Source organism: Narcine bancroftii, chromosome 3 (assembly GCF_036971445.1).
Source record: "Narcine bancroftii isolate sNarBan1 chromosome 3, sNarBan1.hap1, whole genome shotgun sequence".
NCBI classification, from domain to species: Eukaryota; Metazoa; Chordata; class Chondrichthyes; order Torpediniformes; family Narcinidae; genus Narcine; species Narcine bancroftii.
The window spans coordinates 178,001,619-178,025,865 of NC_091471.1; the positions used below are offsets into that span (position 1 = coordinate 178,001,619).

At 37.5% G+C, this 24,247-nt stretch overlaps 1 protein-coding gene across 8 annotated transcripts in view; it reads left to right on the top strand.

Annotated features, from left to right (window-relative positions):
* Nucleotides 1-24,247, top strand: part of kiaa0232 (KIAA0232 ortholog) — a 125,596-nt gene that overhangs the window by 50,678 nt on the left and 50,671 nt on the right. For 7 of the 8 annotated variants that reach the window (XR_011353947.1, XM_069925976.1, XM_069925979.1 and 4 more), the window contains exon 2: nucleotides 13,204-13,706. Coding sequence is in view for 7 of the 8 variants with exons in the window: in XM_069925976.1 (XP_069782077.1) it covers nucleotides 13,563-13,706 (144 nt within the window). In the remaining variant the exon portion in view is untranslated. Of the gene's footprint in view, nucleotides 1-433; nucleotides 594-13,203; nucleotides 13,707-24,247 lie in introns of those variants that run through there. The other variant, XM_069925974.1, reaches the window with a different exon arrangement.

Sequence of the window (24,247 nt, forward strand, 5' to 3'; positions counted from 1 at the left end):
ACAATACCTTTATGGCGCCAGTGATCGGGACCGGCGTTCAAATCTTGCACTGTCTGTAAGGAGCTTATACATTTCCTCCATATCTGCATGGGTATTTCCCAGGGGCTCCAGTTTCCTCCCACCATTCAAAACATTCTGGGGGTATCGGTTAATTGGGTGTAAATTGGGAAACATGGACTCGTGGGCCAAAATGCCCTGTTACCATGCTGTGTGTGTGTCTAAATTTTAAAAAAATTAAAACATTAAAAAAATTGTCAATAATAGTGCTATTAAACAACATATTCTCCAAAAACTTGCTAACTGATACCAAGTTTGGGTTTTGCGAAGATCATTATAGTATTAAGGTATGATAGAGGATAAGCCTGGGTTCAGGAGAAAGGAAGATAACTCAGACACTTATGTGGAAGGTCTTGTTGTTGGAACAGATGTGAAAACGTCAGAGGAACTGAGAATAGAATGGACTTCTTGAAGAAGAGCAGGCAGGAGTTGATTGAAACAGCCTTTGGAGTCTGTTATAGTGAATGTATGTCACTGACCTATTCCTCAAGATGGAGACAGAGAATTCCAGTAAGAGAAGGGATCTGCTATGGAAGGTGGGTGAAAAATTAAGACATTTCAGAGGAATGTGTGGAAAGTCTCCTGGGGACAACTATAATAGTAGGGAAGTGAGTTCAAGAAGGCGGCAAAATCTCAGAGGCATTAGTTTTTAGTTTCCTCCCATCTCTGCAAAACTATTTCTCTCTTTTCTGGTTCTGATGAACTTCAACCTGGAACCATAATTCTGATTCACTTTCTGCATTCTCATCTTGTATCTCATAATTTTAATTTCCTCTTGAATATGTTGATCTTGGAGATTCAAACAGATTGATTTATGCAAATTGCCTATTTATTTCTTTAAACACATGCTGAAATTTTATTTTCAGCAAAATCCTTTCTAAAATATAAATTTATTGATTGAGGGCCTTCAACATGTTGCACAACAAGAATCAAGGATGATTTTAAAATTTTTAAAAAATTTTTCACACTATGAACCATATCAATCAAAATACACACAAACATTTCCCTCTTGAATATACACAGTGGCATTTTCTCCCCTTTTTTCCCCCCTCCTTCCCACCCCCCTCCAAACCCATTAAACGTTCAACATATACAATACAATAAACCCATTAAACAATGTCATCACACAATTAAAACGAACAAGAAAATTGTGTCATCTACTTTTACACACTAGATCAGGTCATTTCATCTTCTCATTCTATCATTTTAGGGGGTGGAGGTCTGTGGTAGGCCCTCTCTGTTGTGTTCCATGTACGATTCCCAAATTTGTTCAAATAATGTGACTTTATTTTTTAAATTATATGTTATTTTTTCCAATGGAATACATTTATTCATTTCCATGTACCATTGCTTTACTCTCAAGCTCTCTTCTGATTTCCAAGTTGACATTATACATGTTTTTGCAACAGCTAAGGCTATCATAATAAATCTTTTTTGTGTTTCATCCAGTTTGAGGCCTAATTCTTTACTTCTTGTATTACTTAGAAGAAAGATCTCTGGATTTTTTGGTATGTTGCTTCTTGTGATTTTTATTTCAGACCTGATTTAGATCTTCCCAAAACTTTTTCACTTTCTCACATGCCCAAATTGCATGTACTGTTGTTCCCGTTGCCTTCTTACAGCGAAAACGTCTATTTGATACTGTTGGATCCCATGTTTTAAACTTTCTTTCCGTGATATATAACCTTTGTTACCAATTATACTGTATCATGCATAACCTCGTGTTTATTGTATTTCTCATAGTTCCAGAGCATAACTTTTCTCATATTTCATTTTTTATCTTAATGTTTAAAACTTTTTTCCACTTTTGTTTGGGTTTATAGCTTATTTCATCATTTTCCTGATCTTGCAGCTTGATGTACATGTTTGTTATAAATCTTTTAATTATCATTGTGCCTGTAATCACATATTCAAAGCTGCTTCCTTCAGGTAATCTCAGTCTGTTTCCCAATTTATCCTTTAAATAAGCTTTCAATTGATGATATGCAAACATTGTACCGTGAGTTATTCCATATTTGTACTTCATTTGTTCAAATGATAATAAATTATTTCCCAAAAAACAATTTTCTATTCTTTTAATTCCTTTTCTCTCCCATTCTCTAAAGGAAAGGTTATCTATTGTGAAAGGGATTAGTTGATTTTGTGTTAATAATAATTTTGGTAGTTGGTAATTTGTTTTTTTCCTTTCTACATGAATCTTCTTCCATATGATAAGTAAATGGTGCAGTACTGGTGAACTTCTATATTGTACCAGTTTTTCATCCCACTTGTAAAGTATATGTTTTGGTACCTTCTCCCCTATTTTATCTAACTCTATCTTGGTGTAATCTGGTTTTTCCCTTGTTTGATAAAAATCTGATAGATACCTTAATTGTGCTCCTCTATAATAATTTTTAAAGTTGGTAGATGTAAACCACCTTGTTTGTACCATTCTGTTAATTTATCTAGCGCTATCCTCGGTTTCACCCCTTTCCATAAGAATTTCCCTATTATTCTCTTTAGTACATTGAAGAATTTCTCTGTTAATGGAATTGGTAATGATTGAAATAGGTATTGTATCCTTGAAAAGATATTCATTTTAATGCAATTTACCCTTCCTATCAGTGTTAGTGGCAATTCTTTCCAATGTTCTAAGTCATCCTGTAATTTCTTCATTAATGGCTGATAATTTAATTTGTATAGGTGGCCTAAATTATTATCTAATCTAATACCTAGGTATCGAATTGCTTGTGTTTGCCATTTAAATGGTGATTCTTTTTTAAACTCTATGTGTAATCCGCATTATTCATTGGCATCCCTTCACTTTTATTTACACTTTTATTTCTCCATATTCCTTCAATTTCTTATGTAGTTCTTTTATTGATATTTCTGGTTCTGTTAAGTATACTATGATGTCATCTGCAAATAAACTGATTTTATATTCCTTCTCCTTTATTTTTATCCCTTTTATTTTATTTTCTGTTCTTATCAGTTCTGCCAATGGTTCTATTGCTAGAGCGAACAGTGAGGGAGATAGTGGACTTCCCTGCCTAGTTGACCTGCTTAATTTAAATTGGATCGATATATATCCATTTACTGTCACCTTTGCCAATGGTCCCTTATATAATGCTTTAATCCAATTAATATATTTCTCTGGTAGGTTGAACCCCTGTAATACTTTGAATAAATCCATTCTACCCTGTCAAAGGCTTTCTCTGCGTCTAAAGCAACAGCCACTTTGATATCTTATTTCCTTGTACTGCATGGATTAAGTTAATGAACTTACGGATATTGTCCGTTGTTTGTCTTTTCTTAATAAATCCTGTGCAAAAACAAAGACGAGAAATCAGACTGCTCAAACTACAGGGGAATCACACTGCTCTCCATTGCAGGCAAAATCTTCGCTAGGATTCTACTAAATAGAATAATACCTAGTGTCTCCGAGAATATTCTCCCAGAATCACAGTGCGGCTTTCGCGCAAACAGAGGAACTACTGACATGGTCTTTGCCCTCAGACAGCTCCAAGAAAAGTGCAGAGAACAAAACAAAGGACTCTACATCAACTTTGTTGACCTCACCAAAGCCTTCGACACCGTGAGCAGGAAAGGGCTTTGGCAAATACTAGAGCGCATCGGATGTCCCCCAAAGTTCCTCAACATGATTATCCAACTGCACGAAAACCAACAAGGTTGGGTCAGATACAGCAATGAGCTCTCTGAACCCTTCTCCATTAACAATGGCGTGAAGCAAGGCTGTGTTCTCGCACCAACCCTCTTTTCAATCTTCTTCAGCATGATGCTGAACCAAGCCATGAAAGACCCCAACAATGAAGACGCTGTTTACATCCGGTAACGCACGGATGGCAGTCTCTTCAATCTGAGGCGCCTGCAAGCTCACACCAAGACACAAGAGAAACTTGTCCGTGAACTACGCTTTGCAGACGATGCCGCTTTAGTTGCCCATTCAGAGCCAGCTCTTCAGCGCTTGTCGTCCTGCTTTGCGGAAACTGCCAAAGTGTTTGGCCTGGAAGTCAGCCTGAAGAAAACTGAGGTCCTCCATCAGCCAGCTCCCCACCATGACTACCAGCCCCCCCACATCTCCATCGGGCACACAAAACTCAAAACGGTCAACCAGTTTACCTATCTCGGCTGCACCATTTCATCAGATGCAAGGATCGACAATGAGATAGACAACAGACTCGCCAAGGCAAATAGCGCCTTTGGAAGACTACACAAAAGAGTCTGGAAAAACAACCAACTGAAAAACCTCATAAAGATAAGCGTATACAGAGCCGTTGTCATACCCACACTCCTGTTCGGCTCCAAATCATGGGTCCTCTACCGGCATCACCTACGGCTCTAGAACGCTTCCACCAGCGTTGTCTCCGCTCCATCCTCAACATCCATTGGAGCGCTTTCATCCCTAACGTTGAAGTACTCGAGATGGCAGAGGTCAACAGCATCGAGTCCACGCTGCTGAAGATCCAGCTGCGCTGGGTGGGTCACGTCTCCAGAATGGAGGACCATTGCCTTCCCAAGATCCTGTTATATGGCGAGCTCTCCACTGGCCACCGTGACAGAGGTGCACCAAAGAAAAGGTACAAGGACTGCCTAAAGAAATCTCTTGGTGCCTGCCACATTGACCACCGCCAGTGGGCTGATATCGCCTCAAACCGTGCATCTTGGCGCCTCACAGTTTGGCGGGCAGCAACCTCCTTTGAAGAAGACCGCAGAGCCCACCTCACTGACAAAAGGCAAAGGAGGAAAAACCCAACACTCAACTCCAACCAACCAATTTTCCCCTGCAGCCGCTGCAACCGTGTCTGCCTGTCCCGCATCGGACTTGTCAGCCACAAACGAGCCTGCAGCTGACGTGGACTTTTACCCCCTCCATAAATCTTCGTCCGCGAAGCCAAGCCAAAGAAAAAATAAATAAATCCAGTTTGATCTAGTTTTACTATTTTTGGTACACAGTCGGCCAATCTGTTTGCTAATAGTTTAGCTATTATCTTATAATCTGATTTAAGTAGAGATATTGGTCTCTATGATGCTGGTGTTGGTGGATCTTATCTGTATTTGGTATTACTGTAATTATTGCTGTTTTACATGAATCTGGCAAATTTTTTGTTTCTTCTATCTGGTTCATTACTTCCAGGAGAAGAGGAATTAATAACTCTTTAAATGTTTTCTAGCATTTTATTGGGAGTCCATCCTCTCCAGGAGTTTTATTGTTCGGTAGCTTTTTTTAATCTATCTTGTATTTCCTCTATTTCAAATGGTTTTATCAATTTGTTTTGCTCCTCTTATTGCAATTTCGGTAGTTCAATTTTAGCTAAAACTCATCTATTTTGTCGTCTTTCCCTTCGTTCTCAGATCGGTATAATTGTTCATAGAATTCCTTGAAGTTTTCATTGATCTCTGTTGGGTTATATGTAATTTGTTTGTCCTTTTTCCTTGATGCCAATACAGTTCTTTTAGCTTGTTATTTCGTTACTTGTTGATGACAATACATTCTGATTCTAAATTTTAAAGTTTAATAATTGTACTCTAGTCACATGATGTTACGATGTTAAACATTTTCTTTGATGCTCTTTATGAGGTGCCTGGTGGAACAACTTGCATGATTTTATACAATATTACTGTAACAATTTGGCAGGTCAATTACTGAAGTTGCTCTAAAAGTGATGTGCTTTTCAGTTGTCTGCTGGCGGTATCACAGAGGAGAAATCTGTGTAGGACCCTGACTTATTTTGAATGAGTGCATTTACCTATTCTCTTAAACCCATTCTCTTTAATTGGAGAACCTGAAATTGTCTTGTCAGTGGGTTTTGTTATCTACTCATTTATCATTGCATTAGTTATTTCAGAAATGTGGATCATTGAGTACAATTAAGATATAATTTAATGTCTGCACATGCTCAGCAAATGTGACTTGGCATTTTTCATGCAGTTCTTCCTTTCATTTGAGAGTTAAACTAGTAATTTAATTTGTGATGTTAATTTATACTTTATATTTAAAAATGGGAGGCAAGGGTTGCAATTTCACTGTGATAAAAGTGGAAGTAGCTCAGATAAATAGGAAAGAAACCCTGACCACTGTTTAAGCAACATCAGATTTGCTATTGCTCAAACAGATGATGATTTAGGAATCAACAGGATGCATTTCCGGAAAAATATAGGGAAGTTGCAAAAGCCAAGCAACTCGTATGAAAATTTAGCAAATTAACCAATTGATGGTCAATTACATAAAATCAAGATGGTTAGATTGGGGGAGAGGGGGGGAAAATGAACAAAAGATCCTGCTTTGAAGTATCGATGACCTTCAACTAAAACAACATCCTGTTAAAATTGGCTCTCTTCATAAGTGCCCTCCCAATTCAAAGAATCCCATAAGGCAATGAATACAACCATCCAGTTTTAAAATATTAGGCATAAAGTAAAGCTATGCTTTTCTGCATGCTGAATTTGGAACCTGCTCTGTACATGTCAAGTATGTATTTTAAGTTGACTATTTTTGCCTTTTATTTACTGACAGACCAACTTATTCATTAGCAGGCAATTTTAGAGAAGAAAACATGACTGCTAGATCATTGTTCATATTATCTCTTCCTAAAAGATACTCATTTATCAAATGGAATTAAAACTTGCCTTGCTTCCAGGTTACATCAAGGTCTCTACCCCATGCTTTCAGATGGTTCCAATAAATACAGATTATGGTGAACAAGCTTTCTGATGCATGCTATTTTTTTCACCCTCGTTTGAAAAAAATGGTTGTCATGTCTCGCGAGTACTGCATCCTTCCAAAATTGGCATGAACATTGAACCCCTGGGCAACACAGATCACTTCTACAATTTTGTTTGAAATATTATCAGCTAATTTAGCCTTGATGGACATTCATATAAAAATTTTCTGGAATAGTTTGTTGCAAACCTAAAAACAGATACTTTTTCAGGGGTTCTCCAAGTCTGAAAAGATCGCCATTGTGGGTCAAAAAAATTTGAGTTTGTGTGACTGCAAAGTATGATCAATAAAATATAGTTAACATTCTATTCCATTGTCTTGAAAATGGACGGCATGGTTTGCATATTGGTGAGCACAGTACCAGCGCCCCAATTTCGAATCTGGCGTTGTCTGTAAGGACTTTGTACGTTCTCCCCGTGTCTGTGTGGGTTTCCTCCAATTGTAGATCAATTAGTTGTATTTGGGTGACACTGGCTCATGGGCCGGAAGCATCTGTGATCATGTGGTATGTTTAAATTGTATATTTAAAACATTTAAAATTACTCGGGAAGTACTGTCTTTTGGACAATCGGCCAAACTAAAGTTTGCTCATTCATTCAGATCAACGTAATATCATACTTTACAAACTTGAGAAATTGCTATCTGGTCTTTCATGCATACCAAAATCATTTCATGGATGTTCAGCATAAAATGTACATGCATAAATTCACCAATGCTCTGGAATTGGATAAGATGGAAGTGGTTTATTTGTGAACCAGAATCACAAATTAGAATCCAACTGAGATTGAGAGAAATGCAAGTTATACTTGCACTTTAGTTTCTGCAGCGGAGAGGAGACAATATGATCATTTTTTAAATTTTATAAAATGACCAGAGTCCATTCTTACTTGATCTCTCCTCAAAGAGAAATCCTCTCTTCCCAAAACTGAATTTAGATATATTGATGAAAACTGCACACATTGTTTCCAATGAGGTCCTGTTTAAGACAAATGTAATCCTGAGGTCTTTCTTACTATTTATTATACTTCACCCAGCCTGCACAAAGATAAAACAACACACCATTTGCCTTCACAGTTGCTTGTTCTGATTCAACCTACTATTATTGGCCCATAGGACACCAAAACCCAGCAGCAATAGAATTCACCAAGACAAATGGTTACTTAAATAAAAGTTGCTTTTAATCATCTTTAAAGATAAAAACAGGACCAAACTCTAACTTATTACTATTAATGTAACCTAATTCCCTTCTAATTCTAAGTGCACGTGTATGTAATGTGTATACAAGTTCAGAAAAGTTCTTTGATTCACAGTCCAATTTCACTTCTCACTCCTCCAAATTCACTGGTTGCTGGCAATTCTTATACTGTGCACAGAATTTAACATTTATGAATTTCACCAGGCTTTGGTGCTTGAAAGATAAATGGTTACCGCTCAGGAAGGTTCTTGTCGGTTTTCGAGAGAGATTTGTTGCTCGGACAAAAACTGATTCCTTCCAATCAGCCACTTCAGCGTCTTGCTGAAGAAACTTACCCCATCAGGGTTTTCTAGATGATAACCTCTTTCTTTCACATCACCACAGAATTCTTTTTTGTTTCCCTTATTTCAAGTGAAACCTTATACAGCCAGCCATCTCCTCTTGTATGGACCACAAGGGCTTTGACACCAGGGTGGACTAGAACTCACAATCCGTCTTCAAAATGGGGTTTTTCCACAAGCTTGCCAGCTTGTCATGTTCTAGTCCTAGCTTCTGCTGCTGAACTGTGGAACAGAATTCTCTCTCTCTCTCTCTCTCTCTCTCTCTCTCTCTCTCTCTCACTCAAAGAAAACCACATGACCCTCTTAGAACAGCACTCTGCACTCAGACAAATCTGTTGCTTTCCAAAACAATAATTCATTACTCCATAGCTGCTACTGTAGAACTGTCTTCTCTCTCTCTCTCTCTCTCTCTCCCTCTTCCCTCCCCCCTTCACTCAGAGAGCAGCACATGACCCTCTTAGAACGTCCATTCATCTGTTGTTTTCCAAAACAATAATCTATTACTCCACAGCATGTCCAATTAACACCTACTTGTGAAGTCTCTATAGGCATTCTTCAAAGCTCTTGCAAAGGCACTTGGAGCTTGGACGGTCTGGCTTGAGCACTGCTCTGACATTTTAAATGAGATCTGTGTTGTGAAGTTTTTGTGTATTTTTGTGACCTAACTAAAAAAAACATAATTTATCTCCTTTAAAACATAACATTATCTGTCACACTACCAGTAAATTTACTTGCTTGATCTCATGCACATCTACTTTTACTTTCTGTTGAAGAACAATTGTTTTTCTGCTGTTCTCACCAAAGTTAATAATCTCACTTTTTTCATGATAATACAATGCCCACTCATTAAAACCATCCTACCTTAAAAATGTAGGAGTAGGATTAAACCATTCAGTGCATCAAGTCACTTGTGTCATTATGGCTGAGTACTGAAGAAGTTTATATTTCTCTGTGCCTTCTTTACAGCTTCCTGGAAACTCCTGTTTAATAAACAATTTTAGCAAGGCTTCAAGGAAAACTAGAAGGAAGTTATTGGCTTGTCGGGCTAAGATTAGAAACTTCTTAATTTAAAGGAATGTAAAACTTTTTGTGTACTTGATTTGAGATGGTTTAGATGTTCAGACCTTAAGTACATTCGAGGCAGAATTGCTTTGAATCTTTGATACTTAGGGAAGAAGTGATGTGGAAATTATATAAAGAACATGGCGTTAAGGGTGAAGATCAACTATTACAATGAAGAGGGGATTTGTGGATCCAAATTGCATTGTTCCTGCTCCTTTTTCTTGTGTTGTTTGGTAATCAAGAGACAAGAATTTGAATAAAATGAACATATATTACAAAGTTATGAGCTTTTGACTGGTTAATCTGAATTTAGAAAAGACAGATTGCATATGCCACATTTAAAAGAATTTTGTGAGGGAAGTATTGTATTGAGATGTAAATGTTAAAGGACACTTGATTAAGTCACATGATTAAGTTACTTCAAGCTTAATGAAATTAAGGATATGTTGGAGCTACCTGCAAAGGCAGCAGATTGAACTAAAGTTTTCATGATAAATGAAATAATGGTAAACTTATAGAAATAATTAGTTAAGACCACCATATTTTATCTAGTTATAGACTCTATTTGATGAGTGGGACCCAACCTGGGACAATATTGATGTTGAAAGATTTTGGTTTGTTTTATATATAGTAGAATTTAATATGGTAGAATTTGATGCTCCTAAATAATTTGATGTATGAAGAAGGGAAACAACTCATTGGGTGACTGCTTCACTGAACATATAAGCTCTGAGTCTAAACTTGGACTCCTGTGGCTACCATTTCAGCTCCCCAACCATTCCTACACAGGTATATTTTAGCAAGTCCGATCACCTGGCTGTGCTCCTTCTGCCTTCATACAGACAGACAGAGCCTAAAAAGAGAGGCTCTGAAGATCATGACAGCTAGAAGGAGGTTGCAGGAGGCTGAAGAACAGTTACAGGACTTCCTTGAGTCAGCAAATTGGTCGGTGTATGTGGACTCAGCTGAGAATCTGAACACCAGGCTTGTCACAGACTTTATCAAAATAGCTGTGGACAAATCGTTCAGGGTTTTTTTTTCCCCAACCAGAGGCCCTGAATGAACAATGAAATCCAGAACCTGCTGAGAATCGATCACAGGCATTTGTCCAAAAATCCACATCACTACAGAAGGAGAAAATGCAACAACATACAATAAGCCATCTCCAAGGCAAAGTGGAGTTTACACACGAAAATGGAAACAACAAAGTATACCAGATAACTGTGGCAGGGCCTAAATGACAGACAGTAATCTCCTATAAAACCAAAACTGTTTCAATAGGAGATGGCAAAGCTTCACTCCCAAATTAACTCAATGCCTTCTATGCCCAATTCGACCAGAAGAACAAGGAAAACCACCACTGTGTACCACCTTGGCCCCTGATTATCCTCTCCTGTCCGTATCTGAGGATGATGTGTGGGGAGCCTTCAGGAAAGTGAATCTGAGGAAAGCATATGGTCCTGAAAGAGTATCCAGACAAGTATTAAAAAACTGTGCTGACCAACATGTAGAGATATCTTCAACATTTCACTCTGTCAGGGTGTGGTACATGTTTCAAACAGGAGTCAGTTGTACTGGTGCCCAAGAAAATTGTGGTAACCTGCCTAAATTACTGTTGATAAGTGGCACTTACATCAACAGTGATGAAGTGTTTTGACAGGCTGGTGTTGAATGAACCATGTCAGCTCCTGACTGATCGGGGACATGAATCAGTTCCAATTTGCCTATTATAGCAGCAGGTCTACAGTGGATGCCATCTCACTGGCTCTACAGAAAGCCCTGGAACATCTGGACAGTAAAGATGCATACATCAAGATGCTCTTCATCGAATACGGTGTGGCATTTAACACCATCATCCCCTCAAAGTTGATCGTCAAACTCCAAGACCTGTATAATTGGATCCTAGACTTCCTCACCTCCAGACCACAATCATTGAGGATTTGTAAGAACATCTCCTCCACTATCGCCATCAGTACCACAAGGCTGCATTCTTAGCCCCCTTATAACCCATGACTGTGTGGCTCAGTAAGACAGCAACACCATGTACAAATTTGCTGATGATACCACGAGGTGAGTTGTATAAAAAGGAGCGATGAGTCAGCATACAGGAGGGAGATTGAAAACTTGGCTGAATGCTGCACTAGAACAACCTCACACTCATTGTCACCCTAAGGAGCTGATTCTTGATTTCAGGAAGGGAAAACCAGAGGTGTATAATCCTATGATCTTTGGGCGATCAGAGGTGGAGAGTGTGAAAATTTTAATCTCGGAGGACATTTCTTGGATGAAATACACGAATTGCACTGTAAAGAAAGAGTATCAGCGCCACTACTTCCTTAGGAGTTTGCACAGGTTTGGTATGACACCAGAAACCCTGCGAAAATTTGAAGGATATGTGGTGAAAAGTGTGCTGATTTCAATTTAAAGTTGCAGCATGGTGAAAGATCCTTCCAGCCCATGAGCCCACACTGCCCAAATGTACCCACGTAGCCAATTAACTTTCTAACCCTGTATGTATTTTGAATGTGGGAGGAAATCAGAACCATTGGAAACCCACAGGGATAAGCGGAGAACATACAAACTCCTTACAGACGCACCAGATTCAAACCAAAGTAATTGGCACTATAAAAGCATTGTGTTAACCACTACACTAACGGTGCTATATTTAATTTGTGCCAAGTCTCAGCCCTATCATGTTTAGTCCCATGTCTTTTATAGAGTTGGGGTGAGGGTAGAGTGTGGATAAGTACCTTTTGAGTGTTTGGTCTGGTGGACTGCTACCATAAATCAGCAATGTGCAGGTACGTTGAAACAGGATACCCATGCACCATGATTTTTTTTATTGTGAGATGTCTGCTTCACATCATAGATCAATAGAGAGAGAAAAGGAGTAAGGGACAAAACTTTGAGATGAGTCCAGAGCGAATGGGAGAGCCACAAATGCACACCAACGTGTGAGCCTTTACATGCTGTAATAAATTTTTGGCGAAACCTTTTCTTGAAAGGCTAGAAGTTGAGGATCACCATTTGCGAAACTGCTCTCACTCCATCAATATAACTGCTTGTTGTGCCATGGACATTTTGTATTAATATTAATAATACTATTGTACATTTTCTTTGTCATATGCTCTGCATTGTAATTTATTTTTGAACATGTACAAAATAAATTCAAAGTTGATAAATTGAGCCACAATATTAGGTTATCCATTTTCAGAACCCATTAGTAACAGTTTGTGTGGTGTGCTGTCAGATATTAGTCAATATCATCAAGAGCATTAAAAAAAATTAAAAGTACTAGGTCCACTATATTTGAATTAAATTCTTAAAAACATCATTTTTTAATACTTCTGATGTTTTCATTAAGAATTAAGATTGCTTAAATTCTATTTTCCATTCCTGATTATGTCTAAATACATTTTGATTCCATATTGTCTTTCATAATAGCACAAACTTAATCGTCTGCAGTGAAGACCATTAGTTGAAAATAATGCACTGCCTGATTGCATGGAATTGCAGAATTTGATAATTGTGATAATAGGTTTATTCTTTGTTCTTTTTGAACGTCGTTCGATTTTGCTATTTTATTGTATATATCTGTAACGTTTCTTTGATTTTGTATGTTTTGTAACTTCATGTTGATTTGAAAATAAAAAAAAGTAGAATAAATAAATAGATGGATAAAGACTGCACACAGAAGTTTGTTATCTCGGGCAGCCAGTTAATTTTGAATTACAACAGCATCATAATTGTTATTAGATTGTTTATTGTCTAGCATATGAAATTTTTAATAGTGACATACTAATAAATATTTATCCTATTTCTTTTAGGCTCTACCACAAGTAGTCCTCCAGTAACAGCATCATGAAAGGCGTCTAAAAGGGTGCAAACACATGGTGAGTGTTTTGCTACTTGAAATCCCATATCACCATCTGCCATGCCTGTGGAGTGAAACTTCCATCTATTGACTATTTGCAGCCATTATCAATGGTAATCCAAACAGTTGGTCACCCATTACACCCGGAGTAAACCACTCCAGATAATTCTTCAATACCAGTCAGGAAAATGCTGCAAGATTCAAGAATGTCTACACCTTCCCTTCACGCATCCGTCCTGTGCAGTTGTTGCGGTATGTCCACCATCTGAGGGATCCTAGAGCTCCTGCCAAGGCCTTGCAACTACTCCTGAAATGTCTCTCTTTCAAGCTTTGGGTCCAGTGCAGACCTGGCTAGGACAGGAGTTGGAGAAATGTGGGATCGATGCCATGATCTACACTCGTTATGTCCTTAGTCTTCTGCTGCATGACAGTTATGACTACGACTTGCAAGAACAGGTATGTAATTTTTAGAATTCTTTATAAAGGATCATATCTGTTTCAGAATTGTGAATGAATTGTTTAGTGCTGCCCTTGTGAAATTAGAATACTTGTAGGATTTCATATTTTGATCTCTATTCTAATATTATTCTTGTAATATTGCAGGTACTTCCTTGGGTGTAAATTTTTTTAATGTTTTGCTCGTTTTTTCCAAAAAATATACATAGTAACATTTTAAATATACAATATATTAAACTTTTTATCACAAATAGAATAAACAAAAGCAAAAACAAATCAGTCCCTCCCTCCCCCCCCCCCCTTCCATATATACAGATCAGTTTACCACCAGAGCTTACATATATTTAAAGTATATAGAGTACAGTTGGGGAAATATGTTTTTGTGTATATAATAGTTACTTTTATACCATTTTTGTACCTTTTTTATTGTATCTGGGTCCCTATGTAGTCCAGGTATGGCTGCTAGACCTTTACAAAAGTGTCATATTTATTCTTTAAGTTGTATGTGGTATTTTTTCCATAGGTATACAGCTGCTCATTTTTGCAGTCCATCGTGCTATTAAGTCGAGGGGGAGTCAGACTTCCGAGTGATGACAATTCATTATTTTGCTTCAGCCAGTGCTATTTTTATAAATGATATTTATTCAGTTTGTTGCTTATTTCCATAAAATTACCAAATAGATATAACTCTGGGTCACCTGTGAAGGCAATTCCTGTATCCTGGTTAATTTTTCTGTGATATCTTGCCAAAATGGCCTCACTTTCATGCATAACCACGTAGCATGTAAAAAACGTTCTTGTCTCAGTCCCGCATCTGAAACACATCTCTGATATTTCTGCTTTTGATCTATGCAATTTCTGTGGAGCAAGATATAATTGGTATAAAAAATATAATCTTGCATTTATAATTGATGTCATGCTGGCCTTACACCAGTCTGACCAGCATCTTTCTGAAATCACCACATCTAAATCCAACTCCCATCTTTCTCTTGACCTCTGTAAACCTGGTTTTGCTCTGGAGAGCATAGTACAATTTTGTTAAAAATTTGGATGTATTTCCCATTCAAACTGTTCATTCAGTTTCAGTAATTCCAGGTGGGGTCAACATTGGTCCCCATCTTTCTCTTAAGTATGATCTAAGCTGGAGAAAACAAAAGAAGGTCTCATTGGCTACTCTGTATTTGTGTTTTAATTGTTCAAAGGACATATGAGTTCCTTCCATGTAACAGTCAATACATCTTACACCTATGCATACCACAAATTTAATATGCTTTTGCCCATTTTCATATGCAATAACACATCTTTACACCATGGTGCTTTTATTGATATCCCTACTTTTTTTCCTATACATTCATTAATTTATTGCCACGCTCTAATCATATGTATTAAAATGGGGTTATCTGTCTCTTTCTTTAGTGATTTGACACTCCATTTATAGATAAAATCATTTGCTTTCCCCCTCCTCAATTGAATACATTTCCATTTGAACCCAAGACGGCGGGGGTTTATCTTCAGTGAAGAAGGCTGCGAGAAATTTAGCCTGCTAGGTAATTTTTTTTTTAATCTGGAAGTCTTAAGTCCTCCTGGCCCGTAGTCCCATGTCAATTTTTCCAGTGCAATTCTTGGTACCTTATTATTCCATAGGAACTGTCTAATATGGTTGTTTAGTAGCTTTAAAAAGTTTTTAGGTTACGGAATAGGCAGTGAGTGAAAAAGGTATTGCAGTCTTGGCATCACTTTAATTTTGACACAGTTAACCCTTCCCACCAAAGTAATAGGTAAGTTTCTCTATTTCTGTCAGTCTCCTTCTATCTTCCCAAGAAGAGGAACATAATTTAATTTGTACAGATTTTATAACTTAATTGTCAGTTGCTATTCCAAGATATTTTATTCCATCTGTCTTCCATTTAAATTTACTTCCTTTTTGGTATCTTTCATATTCAAAATTTGTTAATGGCATTATCTTACTTTTATTTATCCATATTTATTTTGCAACCTGATATTCCTCCATATTTTTTTTTAGTGTTGCTTGTAATTTTTCCAAAGATTTAGCTGGTTCTGATGGGTACATCATCAGCGAATAGACTAGTTTTGTGTTCTTCTTGCCCGACTTCAAAGCACTTTATATCCGGATCCCTTCTTATACCTCCGCCAGCTGTTCAATCGCTAAAATAAAAAGCGCTAGGGTCTGGGGGCACCCCTGTCTGCTTGATCTACTAAGGGGAACACCACCGACATTTGGTTATTTGTTATTATTATAGCTAGTGGTTTATGGTATAAAGTATTTATCCAATTTATAAATGTTCTTCCTATACCAAATTTTTCCAGTGTTTTAAATAAAAAGGGCAATTCCAAATGGTTGAATGCTTTTTCTATGTCTAAGGAGACTGTAATACTTGGATATTCATTCAGATTTAGACATGAGTATTATATTAAATAATCTTCATAGACTATTTAAGGAATGCCTTCCTTTAACAAATCCTGCTTGGTCCGTACATATCAGTTTTGGCATGTATTGTCCTAACCTATTAGCCACTGCTTTTGCTGGTCTCTTATAATTAGCATTTAACAAGGATATTGGTCTGAATGATGAAGTTTTTCATGGGTCCCTTTTCTTTTTTGGTAATAGTGTAATAATTGCAGTTGAGAATGACTCCAGGAGGGTCTGTGTTTTCACAACTTGGTCCAGTACATCCATTAAAAGGGGCATTAATAATTATTTGAATTGTCTCCAAAACTCAAGTGGAAATCCATCCTCTCCCTGGGCCTTTTTGATTTTTCCTTTGTTAGGGGAGTATCTAATTCTATCCTTTTTCTCTCTTCCAGCCTTGGAAGTTCAACATTCAGCAACAATTCTTCCATTCGTTCTAATCTCCTAGTAATTCTGATTTGCATAGTTTTGTGTAATAATGTCTAAGAGAGTTATTAATTTCTTTCTGCTTATATACTAGATTGTCTGTTTCTATTTTATTAGCATTTATCATTCTTGCTGACTCCTCTTTTTATCTGCCAAACTAAAGCTTTGTGCACCCATTCACCTAATTCATAGTATTTTTGTTTATTTCTTAATATAGATTTTTCTGTCCTATATGTTTGCATTTATTGTATCTTACCTTTTTTTCTCCAGTAATCTTTATTCTTGTAGTCCTGTTCTTTGATTTCTTTTTCTATCCTTCTCTAAATTCTTTACTTTTGCATATATTCCTTCTTAAGATTCTTTGTATAGGAAATAATTTGTCCCCTTAAATATGCTTTAAGCATGTTCCATTTCAGAAAAATATTATTAGTAGACGCAGATTAGTTTCACAAAATATTTCTATCTGTCCTTTATATTCTTTTAAGCAATGTAGTGTTGAGATGCCTTGTTTTTCCATTATTGATTGGTATAGCTAATAGTAATGGAGAATGATCTGATAGAAGCCTCTCTAGATATTCTGTTTTTAATCACTCTACTTTTTAACTGGGCAGACATTAAAAATAAGTCGATCCTCGTATGTATGTCATGCACCCTTGAGTAAAAAGAGTAGTTTCTCTCTCTGGGATTTAATTTCCTCCATACGTCGATAAGATTTAGATCTTTCATATATGAAATTGTAGTTTTTTCTGCTTTCACCCTCGCTATTGTTCTTGCCAATTTATTTGGTTTTGGGTCCAACCAGAAATTAAAGTCTCCAACTAATATATTTTTGTCTTCCCTCTGCTGTTTTTAAGAAGCTGACCTTCATAAAGGCTTCATCATCATAATCTTCCAATTTTCTAAATACTGTCATAACATTTCCCTATTAAAAGTTATTTCCTTGGCTACATTTATTTTTGTCTTTTGGCATCTCTTGAACAAAAATGTTAACAATTGCATTATTTTGTGGACTGATTTTTTTAAAAAAAATTTCTGCTCAGTGTTCAAAGGATTAATGTTGGTTTCCTTTAATGGTTTCTGCAGCATCGGTAATAACTTTTTCATTCAAAAGAGCAGCAGAAATCTGGAAATCTTTGTGAAAAACAGCTGCTTTTAAAAATCTTGAAACTGAGATCGATAGGTATTTTCTCCACTATGAGTTAAAGACTCAGAAAACAGAATGCTTACTTTATGCTGCTTAGGTCTAAGACTATATTATTTAACTTGAGAGACTAAAGCATAACTGTCATTCGCAATGGTCAGTATCATTGAATTATTGGTGATACTTGATGAATCATATCACAGACAGTTTTCTAGATAATGTATTTAACAAAAGTGATTGTGTAAAATTTGCTTTTCTTACTCTGAATGTAAGAGGCGCTTAGGTAATTTCTGCCGATGGTGGCTCTGTCTGCCTGACGGCCAACAAAAGCAGGTTCTGTGTAATATTACACTGTTTTTATTACATGACAATAAATTGAATCTCGAACCTAATTTTTCACCCTTTTCTTTTGCCTGTATATACTTGTTCATTTGGAAACTACAGTGCCCTCCATAATGTTTGGGACAAAGACACTTTTTTTCCTTTATTTGCCCCTGTGCTCCACAGTTTTGAATTTGTTATCAAGCAATTCACAAGTAATTAAAGTGCACATTCCAGATTTTATTCAGTTATTTCTATACATTTTGGTTTGACCATATAGAAATTATAGCACTTTTTATACATAGTCCCCTCATTTCAGGGCACCATAATCTTTGGGACATTTGGTTTCACAGGTGTTTGTGAGTATTCATTTATGTTTAATTGCTTCATTACTGCTGGTATAAGAGATCTACGCTTGCTTCTAAGCTTTTGATCACCTTTAGCATCTGTAGTTGCGATTTTTCGATAGGAGGACCAGAGTTTTGCCAACAAAAATAAGCTATTGTGGCACTGAAAAACAAGAATAAAATAGTAAGAGACATCACCCAAACTTTAGGATTAACAAAATCAACAGTTTGGAACATCATTCAGAAGAAAGAGTGGACTGGTGACCTCAGTAATTGCAAGGGGAATGGTATTCCACTGCTAATAACAGAAAAATTCTCATCGTAATGAAAAAAAGTCCCTAAACGCATATCTGACAGATGAGAAACACTTTTCAGGAGGCAGGTGTGGATATGTCAATGACTTCTGTCTGCAGAAGACTTCATGAACAGAAATACAGAGGCCACACCTCAAGATAGAAACCACTAAATTAGCCACAGAAACACGAGAGCTAGATTACAGTTTGGAAAGAAGTATTTAAAAGAGTCCACAGAATTCTGGAAAAAGGTCTTGTGGACAGATGAGACAAAGATTAATTTGTATCAGAGTGTTGGCAAGAGCGAAGTATGGAGGTATAAAGGAATGGCCCAAGATCCGAAGCATGCCACCTTTCCCATGGTTTGTTTACATACAAATAAACTTGATTAAAATCTGGAATGTGCACCTTAATTACATGAGGATTTGTGTCAATTATACATGTGTTAATTCACCATTGTTTTTTCGATTTAAAAGATGTGGATGGACCCTTCTGTTTTTTGCTTTGCCGGACTCAAGTTCCCCTCTTAATTTCAACTGATACATAGATGTGACCAATGGCTATTGTAGTTCTAAAATCCATTTGTTCTGTCTAAAATAATACCACTGGGGATCCCTATTATGAATTCCTGATGCAATCTGTTCTGTACATCTTGACAGCTCAACATTATTCCCTTAATTACATTTCCTCTGGCACAGTTTGCTTTTTTTAATATTCAGGATGAATCTCGATAAGGCAAGAGCACAAATTAAACAAAAAAATAACATTTATCCTTTCTGTGTTAATTCATTTTGAAATATAAAAAAAGACCTTCATCATAGGTTTTCTTGAATTCCAGGTATACATTATGATTTTTAAAAAAAATTAATTTAGACAAGTAGCACGGTAACATGAGCCCATTCCGACCAAATACCCAATTAATCCACAGCTCCTGTACATTTTGAAGGGTGGGAGGAAACTGGAGCATATGGAGGAATCCCATGCAGACACGGGGAGAGCGTACAAACCCTCTAAAGACAGCGCCAGATTCAAACCCAGGTTGCTGCGCTGTAATAGAGTTGTGCAAACTGCTACGTTAACCATGCCAGTTATCTGCTGTCTATCACCCACTCTCCCTCTGGCTTCTTTCTTTGAATTCCTGCATTATTCTGTTGAACCTTAATATCTCAAGAAACAACACTTCACCCTCTGTTGGGACATGTTGTAGCCCTTGGGACTCAACATTGAATCCAACAATTTTGGATAATAAGCCTTCCTGTTTGTGTTAGAATCTTCTTGTGTTAATGCAACATCATGCACCTTTAACATTAACTTAGATTTTCTTTCTCCTCATTATCTCTGATCTGCTGAGTTTTTGTAGTTTTCATGTTGCCGTCCTTCATCTACCCATGTTTATACTCTTTCAGGTAGATCAATAGTGATCAATAGCATTCATAACCCTTTGTCAGATGGACTAACAACATGTGTTACCGGGCATAATATCAGACCTTCCTATTTTTCTCTCCACCCTGCCTTGCTCTCCCATAAATCCTGCATCTTAAATCTCTTTTTTTCTTCACTGTTTCATTTCTGATAGAAGGTCATTGAATCAAAATATTACTTTTCTCTCTTCAGAGGTGTTTTTTGAACTGCAAAGTATCTACAGCATTTAATGTTTTAACTTTACTTTAAAGCATTTAATTTTAAAATCTCCCTTCTGCTTTAAAATTCACTTCCTCAAGACATTTAATCTCCTCTTAATACATTTCTTGATTGCATCCCCAACTGAAGTATACACCTTGGGTGTATACCATCTGTATTGTTTTAAATCCCTACTTTATTTATCATTGAACTGGCCTTACAGCCATTAAGTTTAGTAATAAACATCCTGTCAGGGATTGTTTTGTTTGTCTTGTCAGGGATTGTTTGTTTGTCTTGTCAGGGATTGTTTTGTTTGTCTTGTCAGGGATTGTTTTGTTTGTCTTGTTTTAGCAATTGCTTCTGTCAGGTCTTCCAATAAGAAAAGGAGCTTGCATTGATACTTGACCTTTCAATTTAGGAATGAAAATGTCAAGTTACTTCTCGCCTATCACAGGGAAAAAAAATGGGTGTCAAGCTGAAAAGGGGAATGCTTGGAGGGATGACTTGGTCAGAGAGTTGGATATTTGCTTCTAGTATTCAACCCCATTTCCAATTTCATTTGGTTTTCCTTGATAAGTTTGTGATTGTTATTTCAGTAGCTTTTATTTGTACTCTGTGACCAATGATAAGTTTTGTTAAAACACTTCTCTGACCCTTGATGGTTATGAAACTGCAACCGAAGAAATGCAACAATTGTTCCTACACCTCCTTCCTCACAACCAGCCAGGAACCTAAACAGCCCATCCAATGAGGCAAAGATTCACATGCTCCTCCTCCAGTCTACTGCATTTGTTACTCCTAATGTGGCCTCCTTTACATTGGTAAGACCAACTTTATATTAGGAGACAGGACAGCAGGATTGTCTGCAATGGCCATCCCAAACTACTGGTTGCATGCCATTTCAACTCCCCATCCTATTCTCACAACATTTCTCTCTCTGTCCCCTGTCCTATTTTTCAATTTTTATTTAGATTCTGATTTATTGTCAGAGTGCATATATGGCATCACAGATAACCCTGAGACTCTTTTTCCTGCAGGTGATGCAAAATTATCACTTATTGCCAGTGCAAAAAAACTGTACTCAAGGTAAACATGTAAACAAATAAAGAAATGTAAGCAAACTGACTGCAATACAGAGAGAAAAAAAATCAATAAATTGCAAAATTTAAGAGCCCTTAAATGAGTCCCTGATTGAGTTTGTTGTTGAGGAGTCTGTTGGTGGAGGAGCAGCAGCAATTCCTGAAACTGGTGGTGTGAGTCACGTGGCACCGATACCTCTTAACCTAATGGTAGAGATGAAAACAGGAATTTCCCACACCCTTCACAGCATTTTCATCCTCATTCTCTTCCTGCTTCCATCTATCTTCTACTCGCATACCTCACCCATTAGATCTCCTCCCCCTTTTGATTCCATCTCTCTCTCTCTCAAATAGTTCCCATTATCCATTTCCTTATTTATCAGATTCCAGTACTTGTCACCTTTATGTCTTTGGTCATCACTCTCAAACTTCTGTCTCCACTTTCACCCTTCCCACTCCATCTAACCCTCCTTTTCTCGGTTCTATTGTTGGGTTTCACCAATCTCTGCTTTTGTTTATCAACTCCACCTCTACTTCTCCCTCACCTAGCCTCACTTCTCACCTCTTTCTGATCCATCTAGCATTAAAATGGTCCTGTCTCACCTTCCCCCCCCCCCTTCCTTTATGCGGGCGACCTACATTCTCCATACTCAGTCTTGATGCATGGCTTCAGCCTGAAACATTGACAACTCCTTTCCATCCACAAATGCTGCTCAACCCTCTTGAGTTCCTCTAGCATTTTGTTGTTAATCTTAATCATACATGTTAGATTGATGCCTTCCTGTTGTACTGGCATGGTTTTTGAGTTCTTCATTCAGGATGATTGTCTGGTCAAGGAACCTGTTTTATCAACCATTTTTTGTTGACACCTGCTGGTGGGAAGCTTGGGAGAATACTGAAATAAATCCTTCTTTTGGCACTTCTGACTGAAGACGGTTGACAAAATAAACCTTTCCTTGACATTTGTATTCGAGGCTCTTCCTGTGTTAAAATGAGTAAATTTTTGAAAGTTTGTCCTATTGCAACCTGATTAATTTTCCACTCTTGATTGCTGAGCTTCAATTTGATCTATCGACTCATCAGATATTTCTTTTGATGATGCCTTCATTTAGCAGGCATCTAGGCCTGTGCTGCACCATCACAAATAGATAACTTTTAGGTGTATTAACACTGCTCCAAAGTATTCACTGAACTAGGGCTGTTCCCTGGCTTAATCATTATGGTAGTATGACAGAAAAGGTTGCCCATGAGATTGTGGTGGATTAAAATTCCATTTCTGCTGCTGTCAATAGTACTGAGTAGATCTCAGATTTGAACTCCCAATTTTATTTTTTATCTTATCCATGACAGTATGTTCACACAGATTGGTGAAGGGGGTATTTCATGTGAAGATGCAGTTTCATTTTGACAATCTTGCTGTGTAGTCTCTCATAATCATTGTTTTCATCGACAACACTTATAAGTACATCTGCATAGATAGATTTCAGATTTATTCTCAGAGTGACATCATAAACAACCTTTTTTCCTGCAGGCATGACAGAATTACCACTTACTTGTAGTGCAAAAAAATACTGCTCAACGTATACATGTAAACATAAAAACTTTAAACAAACTGCAGTACAGAAAAAAAAATAAAGTGCAAATGTAAGAGTTCTTAAATGAGTCTTAGATTGAGTTTCTTGTTGAAGAATCTATTGGTAGAGGTGTAGCAACTGTTCCTGAACATGGTGGTATGAGTCTTGTGGCACCTCGACCTCTTTCCTGATGTTAGCAGCGAGAACTGAATGTGTGCTGGGTGGTGTGGATCGCTGATGGTTGCTGCTGTTCTCTGGCGGCAGCATTCCCTATAGATGTTGTCAATGGTGGTTTTGTCTTTGATGTTCTGGACTGTGTCCTCTACCTTTTGTAGGGCTTTATGCTCAGGGGTATTGTTGGCCCCATACCAGACCATGATGCGGCTGGTCAGCACGCTTGCCACCATACATCTGTAGAAATTTGCAAGGATTTCTGATATCATGCCAAAACTTCTGACGAAGAAAAAACACTGATGTGCTTTCTTCACAATGCCATTAGTGTGTTGGATCCAGGAAAGATCCTCTTGAGATGGTGACTTCCAAGAGCTTAATTTGCGCACCCTCTCTACCTCCGATCCCCCAGTGATCACTGGATCGCACACCTCTGGTTTTCCCTTCCTGAAATCAACAATCATCTCCTTCGTTTTGGTGACATGGTGTGAAGTTGTTGTTGGTGCACTGTTCTGCCGAGTTTTCAATCGCCCTCCTGTCTTGTCACCCTTTTTTATACAACCCACTACTGTGGTATCATCAGCGAATTTGTAGATGGTGTTGTTGTTGTACTGAGCCACACAGTCATATGTGCATAACGAGTAGAGCAGGGAGCTAACTATGCAGCCCTGTGGTGCACCAGTACTGAAAGAGATTGTGAAGGAGATGTTCTTACCAATCCTCACTGATTGTGGTCTGGGATTCAATTACACAGTGGGGTGTTGAGTCCCAAGTCTTGGGAGTTTTTTTAAAATCAATTTTTCAGGATTATGGTGTTTAATTTTGACCTGTGATTGATAAAGAGCATTTGATATATGTAACTTTGATGTCAAGATGTTTCAGGGCCTTGTGCAGAGCCAGTGAGATGGAATCCACTATAGACCTGTTACTACATTAGGTGAATTGGAAGGGATCCATGTATGTTTCAGCACCAGCTTTTTTTAATCCTTGTGTTGGTTTCCTAATAAACACTGACTTGCAAATTCAGTAGCTTCCCTTGCATTACGTATCCTACAAAACCCAGAACTTTGTCAAATTCAGTAGCTTCCCTTGCATTGAGTTACAGGGAAAGGTTGTGCAGACTGGGATTTTTTTCTCT